The sequence below is a fragment of the Neopsephotus bourkii genome, unplaced genomic scaffold (genome assembly GCF_033783945.1).
Source record: "Neopsephotus bourkii isolate Nb327-2 ecotype Australia unplaced genomic scaffold, CSIRO-AGI_Nbou_v1 NB_1507, whole genome shotgun sequence".
NCBI lineage: Eukaryota > Metazoa > Chordata > Aves > Psittaciformes > Psittacidae > Neopsephotus > Neopsephotus bourkii.
The window spans coordinates 630,209-639,853 of NW_026901983.1; the positions used below are offsets into that span (position 1 = coordinate 630,209).

The 9,645-nt window shown below is 38.6% G+C and overlaps 1 protein-coding gene across 6 annotated transcripts in view; it reads right to left on the minus strand.

The window, feature by feature from the left end:
* POC5 (POC5 centriolar protein) overlaps positions 1-9,342 on the minus strand; it is a 30,755-nt gene extending 21,413 nt beyond the window's left edge. For 2 of the 6 annotated variants that reach the window (XM_061369550.1, XM_061369549.1), the window contains exons 1-3: positions 9,113-9,342; positions 5,296-5,395; positions 2,491-2,638 (exon numbers count right to left, since the gene is read on the minus strand). In XM_061369550.1, coding sequence (XP_061225534.1) covers positions 2,491-2,638; positions 5,296-5,379 — 232 coding nt within the window. In that variant the 5' untranslated portion in view covers positions 5,380-5,395; positions 9,113-9,342. Of the gene's footprint in view, positions 1-2,490; positions 2,639-5,295; positions 5,396-7,482; positions 7,619-9,112 lie in introns of those variants that run through there. The other 4 variants (XM_061369553.1, XM_061369552.1, XM_061369551.1 and 1 more) reach the window with 4 other exon arrangements.
* Positions 9,343-9,645: the final 303 nt, after the last annotated feature.

Sequence of the window (9,645 nt, forward strand, 5' to 3'; positions counted from 1 at the left end):
AAGGATGCTGGGGAGGGACTCTTCGTTAGGGATTGTAGTGAAAGGACAAGGGGCAATGGGTTAAAATGTAAACAGGGGAAGTTTAGATTGGATATAAGGAAGTTCTTTACTGTGAGGGTGGTGAGGCACTGGAATGGATTGTTCAGGGAAGTTGTGAATGCTCCATCCCTGGCAGTGTTCAAGACCAGGTTGGACAGAACCTTGGGTGACCTGGTTTAGTGGGAGGTTGGAACTAGATTTCCAACTCTAACTATTCTATGAGTCTAAAAACCTCACGAACTGAGGGATAAGTGAATCCACATTAGACTAGTTTGTACAAAGGGCACTGAGCCCTTGTTTGATGTGTTTGCTTTCTTTCCTATTGAGTTTAGAAAAGAGAGTTTAATTTACAGAGTATGCTGACCTGAAAATTTGAGAGATCCTATGGACCGTGATTTGTGCTTGCACTACGATTTCAGTATATTGCTGTATCACTCTGCTAAACCAAGATCCCATGTAACAGCAAATACCTTCAGACAAGTAAACTAGTACTAGAAGACTCAAACCCTCTTCATGTACAGGATCTAAAGGAACCTCATGAGAGTAGCCATTGAAACTTCTTTGGCTGTGGAAATCACAGATAGTTTAAATGTTACCTTCAGCTGAATCTATCTGCAATTTTTGATACCCTGAACTTATGTAACAAATGAGGATGTTTCATTCCTGTAATCAAAACATTTTTTATCTTAATTTTTTAAACACCAAGCAACTGCTCTCATTCTAGGAGCTGCAGGAACACCTATTACTCTAGTGGAATTTTCTGTGTTTGAATGTTCAAGAGTAACTGCCATAGTACAAAATACAAGCAGCTTCTATTGATCTGATTTCTTATGCATCTTGGTACAATTCCTACACAGGATAACTATATTGGATCAGTTAATAAAATTCAATATGTAAAAATAAAAATTAAAAGGCTGCACTTTAAACTTCTCTGTTGGCAGAAGTTTTTCTAACATTATTCACATTGTAATGCCAGATTTACTTCCAACACAGAATATTCTCTCTCTCCAAACCTTCATTCTCATGCTTTAAATGAACTCAAAATCATGCCTTCTACCTTTCCTAGGCAATCTGATATTCAGGAGAACAACCACACTAATTCTGCATGGGAAGAAGTTGCAAATATGATGTCCTTAAGGACTAAGATCTTCAATTTGCTCATAAAAATGATAAAACGCTGGGAAGAAAGGTACTAGCTTGGGCGTCTGAACATACCCAAAGACCACTTCACAGAGTCATTGTGGAAAGATACAGAACATTACCAATACTACCTCTCTCATTTTAATCACATGCCTTATTTTAAGAGTCTGTTGCTAGATAATTTTTTATTATATTGTATTAAAGTGAGTTAACTAAATGGTAGTTGACAGCCTACCAAGATTGCTTTTTATTCTAGTGAAAACAATGTGCAATTTAAGAAGATAGATTGGTTTTCATTCATAGTTCTTTTGTTAATACGAAATGAACAACTTTCAGTGTCTGCACTGCCCCTTGCAACCATAATAGTAGACTCCTGCTAGCAGAGTTATTTAGCTCTGATCAGCATGGCCAAGAGTTCTTGCATACATTAGCCATGAACAATATTTACTCCAAGACAACAATTAGTGCTATACTTACACAGCACTTCAAGGTTGCTTCGTCTCTAATAATAAAATTATCTACACATTTTATACTCCATACTCATTTCAGTAGTAGAGATAAAGCCATTCTAATGAGCCAAGAAAGAGGAGTGAAGAGAAAATTGTAGGAAAATGTTTTTATCATGCAATAGCATGACAAAAAATAGAAGTTAATTTAAATTCAGTTCTTCCTGATTAATCTAAACTCCCTAGTAAAGAAATAATGCAGGTATGATTGTTTACTATTTCTTCTGAAGCAAAATTGACAGAGCTTCCTTTATCTAAATGCTAGGGAAAAGCAAACAACATATAACCATAAACAGCATAGTTACTAATGCATCACATGACACTAAGTTTATACAGTCCAAGTAATAAAGAAAAACTGGAACAGAGTGACGGAACTACAAGACTGAGAATGGTATTTATTAGTGGCATAATTAGTCACTACACAAAGCCTTTTTAAGGTAACTCTTACTTCCAAATAATTGTATTTTAAATACTCATTTATCTATCATGGCAGTCAGGAAGGAGCAAAAAGAGTCTGATGACATATATTGCACATAAGGGAACCTCTTCTTGTATGATTACTCTAAACACTTCAAATATCTGCATCACAAAACACATGGAACTGTCATCTGAACAATACTATCATCTGAAAGTGATGTCAGAGACCCCTTCAGTGAATATGCTTTCCTAAATTTTTCTTGTGCAAAATGTAAATGTACAATGTATGAGTTACATGTATTTTTCAAAAGAAGCTATTAGAAAACTTAAGCCAAAACATTTCTATCCTTGTTCTTGTAAGCTCAACACATAGCTTTGCACATACTACCTGGAGCCTTACGGTGAACGGCATCATCTGCTGCACTTGAAGATCTACCACCAGCTCTCAGCTCTGAAGCAGGTTCTGACCTCTTTGAGACACACTGGTCAAACTTCGGAGCCACTACAGCATAACGAAGCAGCTCTTCATATTCATCCTGTCCGAAGGTGATGACAAATAACTATAAAACTACAATGACTTTTCTAAAATCTAGGTTTACGTAGGAATATACAAGAGTATATATATATGTATTTGTAGGAGTGGAAATGTTTTTCAATAATTTTGGGGAGCTTTTTAAATTATTATTATGGCTAAAAGTAAGAGGATTTCCCTTAAAGCAGTAAAAGCAAGCTGTTTTCCTACCATGACTATAATAATTTACCTTTCTCCTGTTTCATGTTCATTCCGATTACAGCCAGATACACTGGAATAGTTACAAACACTTTGCTAGATGCCAGAACTGGGAAGTATAATAGCCATCTTAAACAAAAACATGAACTATGAAAAAAAATGAAAAAACAAAAAAAAAAAGTTCCACATCATATCAGCGGTTAATCACCTGATATTATTTCTAAGCACTACTATTACTGCAAAGAAAAATACGTATTTTTATAGGTATGGCAAAGATGCTACAGAACACTGTCACATGCAATATTCCGGAACATTACGATTTCTTTGTTGTGAATTCTAAAACCTATCATCAAAAGATATTTCAGTATCCAGTATTTTCTTTAGATTGGATATAATTATTCTCACCTTGTATTATGAATTTTTAAAATTATATAGGTGTATGGAATATACATATGTAAGTAACAGAAAAGCTTTCCTGTTAAAAAGTTATAAAAAAGTTATAAACCAATCTAACCAATATAAACCATTATACTATGTACTGAAGTAAGCCAATTAACATTTTTTAAAAATCTCATAATTAAACAGACTTTCAGAATGAAAGTTCAGTGCAAAACTGTGAACAACCTGTATTACAGCTTAAACGTACAAACAAGTAATTAATTAAAAAAGTTAATTAAAAAATTTAAAAATTTCAGCAGTTAAAAGCTGAAACTGATCAAAGCCACTAATTAACATTTGGGAAAAAAGGCCAGTTGGAAAGTACTAAACCAGGGCACCAGTAATCATTCTGTCTTAATTCTATTGTTGTATTTGTACTGTTTTAGTCTTAAGTATTCTTTAACAATAACACTGCAATTGGAATACAAGACTGACCAATAAATTTCAAATAAAAACCTAATAAAATTAACAATATATCTTTGGTTCACTTACTATCTTTGTTCTGCTCAAAACAAAACTTTAAAGTCAAACACAAAAATCCTGTTAGAGCATAAAACTAGAGGAATATAGGCCAAAGCTTGAAGGTCAGAGTTTTGATCATTTAATTCACACTACCTTGGTTTTGTAGAAGTAAATAAATCAGCGTTTCAATGAGCAAAGGGCACAAGAGCATTTAAGAGGTTTCTTTTTTTTTTTTATTCCTTCATGAAGTATTATAAAATCCTACAGATGCTGCTTAGCATTTGTCCTTAGGATTGCATTCAAATTACTAAGACAACACGAAAAGAATGGATTGAATGGACAAAGTCTAGCACAATTCAATTATAAGTAAACGGAAATTCTCTAAGAGCTAGTGGATTCATTTTATAACGAAAAGTTAATTCTGGCCTCTATTTAAAAGCACCCAAACAAAAGTCCCTTCAAAATTATGTAAAAGGAGTAGAGTACTTCCCTGTCAACATTTGTATTGCTCAGCTCTGACCCCAGTGTTCTTCTTTTCCAACAGTCTTCTGCGAGGTGCAGGTAAGGACCTTGGGCTTGTCTAGATTGGACAAAAGGAGGCTGAGGGGCAATCTCATTGCTCTCTACAGCTTCCTGAGGAGGGCAAGCTGAGAGGGAGGAGCTGATCTCTTCTCCCTGTGATCCAGTGACAGGATGCATAGGAATGGTTCAAAGCTGCACCCAGAGTGGGTTAAGACTGGACATTATGAAGCATGTCTTCACCAAGAGGGTTGTCAAACACCAGAATAGGCCTCCTAGAGAGGTGGTCAATGATCCAAGCCTGTCAGTGTTAAAGAGGCATTTGGACAATGCCCTTAATAACATGCTTTAACTCTATGCCAGCCCTGAAGTGGTCTAGATGATTGCTGTAAGTTACTTCCACCCAAAATATTCTGCTCAATTCTAGATGTGTTCTCAGTTGTGAAACAGCTAACAAGGTGGCCTTAGAACCTCCTTATAAATCAGTCACATCATAAAAAAAATTTTAGTCTTTCAAAATTCATGACACAACACCTTCGTCTTGTTTTCTGACTACAAAAGGCTCTGGAAACATGGATGAGTTACTGCTGCTAAGGAAAGATCAGGAGAACTTATCCATGAGGTATGATCACAAACACAGAAGCATACGAACTGCAGAAATGAACTGCCCATAAACAGGCAGTTTAAAATGGACAAAAGTTAATCCACATGAAGAAAATATCTTAAGAAATCCACTTAACAGTGCTTCTGTACATGCCCAGGAAAAAAAGAAAACTTTACTACTTTACTCATAGCTGTCACTGATCAATCTCTTAAGTTTTGATAAGAATTTTCACATAAATCAAAATTGCACAGAAGGGAATCCAGGTGAAGATATTTTAATCCCAGATTGGTTTTATCTAATTTTCTTTTCACTAACATTTTTATTATTTTCCTGTACGCACAGAACGAAAGAGATGCAAGTTTTATTAGATTTGCTCATAATTACCCTTTGACAAATAAAGTGCAATGACAGTGAACCAAAAGAGGTTGCCTCTTTCCTACCTGAAAATCTGAAGAAACAGAACTGCCCCGAACAGTGTCTTTTGGCAAAACAGGACTTGTGCTTTTCTCCTCATCTGATGACATTCTGCACAAAGTTAGTCTATAAAACAGTAGAAGCTGAATTTCATTTTTCAGTTCCAGTATGATTACTGTATTTTCATCAACATTTCCCTCAGAAAAAAGAGATTCTACTGTAGAAACTGCATCAATACGCATGCTGTGGGCTAAACTGATTGTACATTTTCATTATATAATGCTAGGTAGGAAACTGCCTGAGCCAATCCACACTCAGAAGACTTCCACTGACTTAAAAAAAAAAACCCAAATCAACCCACAATGGAAGACCCAAAAGCAAGAATGTAAGTTTTCTTCTATTTTACATGGATTGAATAAGTTTAATACCTAATGCTTCATGATACAAAATTTCACATCAACGGTAAATGAAATACACTGTTGGAGAGAAAAGAAACCCAAAACCCACAGATGAAACATATATCAAGAATAGCCAAAGCCTTAATTTCAGAACAGATACATTTCTGTGTCAATCCCTCCTTCTTATTCATACTGTACTGTTTTGGAGATTACCAGCTTATTTCAGTACAAAATTCCAGTAGACTGCCACAAGAATGACTCAGTTACAGTATGACTTTTTTTTCCCCTTGAACTACCTGAAGTACTGCCCAAGCTGCAATGATGCCCTGAACACTCCAGTTCAATAACCTGAAGCCCTCACTTAGTGGTCAACATCACTATTCCTCCACTTTCTCAACTCTTCTTGCCTTATAGGCCCAGGAAGACAAACAGACATGGAAGAACAGGTAATGCTTTAGATCCTGCTAGTGTCAATCATTCCAGCAATTTCTAAGCAAAATAGTGACGCATTCTTTGAACATTTGGGAAGCAGATGATGTAGAATTGAAACTTGAAGACTTTCTGAAAGATATATGTATCTTTTAATCTACACCAGCCTTGAAAATGTCTTTCAGTGAAGAACTGGAGCTCTTGTGATGGGACTTGGTAGGGTTCTATCTCTAGAATGTATGGGGAAAATCCTAGAATGTATGTGGAAAAAAGAATTCTGAAGGGTATCTGAGGGGAATGGAAGAAACTACAGAATGAGTGGGAACTGAGTACTGAGCAATGTTACTTTGTTCATGAATGAATGGCAGAGTGATAGTTGGCTGATGCACATGTAAAACAATCACCAGACACATTGAGTGAGGAGTTACCAGCTGAGAGTAAGTTCAGGAGGAGGACCACCATAAATAACCAGAAGAACTGACTGCTTGTAGAATATAGCAAACAACCATGCAATGAAAATTTATTTTTAGAGAGACCTTTAAAACTATCAATTATAATATTCTCAATTGTTTTTTAAACAGATGCATTTTCTGACATGTTATTTTTAGATTGCTAGTTGTACTGTCGTTAAATTGGCAGGACTAGCCTCCTTAAGCAACATCATAATTTTTCAAAATGTCAGAAAACTCACAATAGTTCTCTATACAGGAATACAGATGGAAATAGTCTTTCTGTTCTGTGAGCTACTCTTGAAGCTGATTCTTCCTGTACTTCAAAAGCTCTCTCTGCCACAGGTATCTACACCTTTCAGAATGGCAAGTTTGTTTCTGTGCTTAAGACACTATAGAAATGGTATAAAGACAATTTTAAATGCTGAGATTTCCTAGAGTCTAAGGTTCAAAAGACATGATTACCATTGCTCTACTTCCTGATGAGCCCTAATATACTAACCATGGTTTTTATGACAAAATATGTAAGGGAGGTTTACTAAATACTTTTATTGCTGTATATTGATCTGTAGATGAAATACTACATAGATACGAAATACTAGCTTCCTCATCTCTTCCATTTTTATTGTCTCCTGCTCTGATAATTTTCATTTTCTCCTCTGTCCCAGAAATTACTCTCTATCTGTTACTTTGGCTTTGGTGTCTATACCTAATCAAGTAACTGTACTAGCACCCCTTCCTTTAGTCAATATATTGTTTTAATAGCCAAAATACCGTTCTTCACTAATCTTAAAAAGTCAGCTTCAATTCCATATGCCTTTGCACTCATATAGTTTCCTAAATTGTGGGTCTTGAATACGCTAAAAGTCGTGGAGGTATGAAAATGTGCATGCACTGGGGGGTGAGGGAGGAATAAGGAGACCACTATAGCACTTACAGGAATTAAAGTTGTATTTACAGCCATAAATTACAGACACCGTTCTCTTCCCTTCTCAGTCCACTTAAAAAAGTAGTAAACTGCAACAAATTATCCAGAGAAACAGGAGGGCAAATGGACTTTCATTGGAAGAGAGGAGTCCAAAGGACTCCAAAGGTTTCCTTAAAAAAAAAAAAGTCCAAAAACTTAAGACCACTGTTCTGATTTCTATTTTCAGGTTTCTGAGATCATGCCCTGACACTCATTCTTATGTATCTAGTTCCCTGATTATCACTGAAACTACTCTTAAGTTTGTGGTCTTCCAAAACTCAAAAGCTTCTTTCACTACAAGTGATGCTATCTCTCCACTCCACACTACCTTCCCTTCAAACCTGTAACTGCAGCTTACCTGTTTGACATCTTATAAAATCACCCACTGTCACCTCAAGCTCTGTGTATTTGCCTCCTCTTCCCATCCCTTTTCTTTATGTTCGAGCTTTCCTCATGTTTATTTTGCCTTTATGTACCTCTAATGTTTGTGTCCAGAACCTAACCTTGCAATTTGATTACTGTAACATTCCAGGGAAAATCACAGTAAACCTACAATTCTAGAAATCTGCAGATTGGCTTACTACAATAACTTAATACACTTCTTTTAATCCAGTGTTTACAGACATCATTGCCATGTGATGCTACATACAACTTGTCTGCTTTAATCTCAGTGAACAAGCACTAAGTTTAAGAAAATACTGGGTAAGTTTCTGAGAGAGAAATTAACAGATATTAAGTAAGACATCATCTCTGAGTCAACAACATGATTTGCTAGCTGAAAACCACTATATGGTGAGACAGTGATAGGAACATCTTTGTGCTTACTATATTGTTCTATTATTACTTGAGCATCTATCAAAACACGCAGCTGGCTTCATTAAAGAAAAAAATCCTGTTAACAACAGTAGTTTCTTCCAAATCGTAAGTGTACATCCACAATCTTAAGGCTGCTACTCTTGGAAAAGGAGACAATTATAATGATTTTTGACCTGACTCACCATGGCTGTTCCCATCCTTAGTTTGAATTACCTGAGCTGTGCTCAGGATTTTTGCTTTTGGGTTTGTTTGACTATAAGTGATGCTTTTCAAATAATTTAACAGTGCCTTCAGATAGGAGGACTCAACAGCTATTAAACAGAACTATTCAATCTCTCAGCAGACACAAGACATGCTATTTCCCTTTTACTATACCCCCTTGCAAAGCAGCACTGCTCAAGTCCACATTTGTAAGCTTCTCACGCCAGCACCTCTGTAACCACACTACAGTGACCACCGCTGCCATGTCAACTAACAACAGCAGGACGCGGCAGCCACGCAGACACCTGGGAGGCACAGTCAGGTAAGCACGCGGGTGGAGGGGCAGGTGGGAGCACAGTTCCGCAGGTGAATAGGACACCTTTTTACAGGGCTTTTAAGGCAAGCAGCTCAACTACCCGGGGGCAGGAGGTGCTCACAGATCCCCTTAACGAGTGGTGGCAAGCTCGGGTGGGGGGTGAGAGGGATTGCCAACGGGTACCCCGCCGGGCAGGAGCCCCATGTTTATGGGAACGGTGCTGTGTCAGTCACAGTGCCCCCGGCCGCCCCCCGCCACCCCTCTCACCTGCAGGCACCCGCGGCCCCGGGCCGCCGACCGAGGCGGTTCAAACTACCGGAGCGGAAGAAGCACGTCTTTGATAGGCTCAAGGCGCGCTTACAAACTATTATCCGATTCGACAGTTTGTCGGCAAAACAGCCAATTAAATTGCTCGGCCGGGGATGTGGGCGGCCCAGCCCGTCCCACCGCCGTCCTTCTTCCGCGATGCGCCCGCATTGCCTCCCGCCGCAGCTGCTTGTCAGCGGCTGCAGATCGCTGATTGGCTGCCGCACTCCCGCGGCTGGTGCGCGGGCAGCGGCTGGCCGTTAGCGGAGGCGTGGGGGGCTGCGCGCGGGGCGGGTCGGCGCTGTGGTGCCGTTATGGGCGGTGGAGGCGGTGGGTGTGCTGCGGCGCCCCCTACGGAGCTCCAAGGCTGTAGTCAATGGCCCTGGCAGTGCCGGGAGGGGGCGGGGCGGGGTAGGGACCTTGGTCCTGAGAGCTTGGTGCGTGGCTGGTGTTACCCATGCTGGAGAATAGCTGCTCCAGGGGCGTTCCTGTGG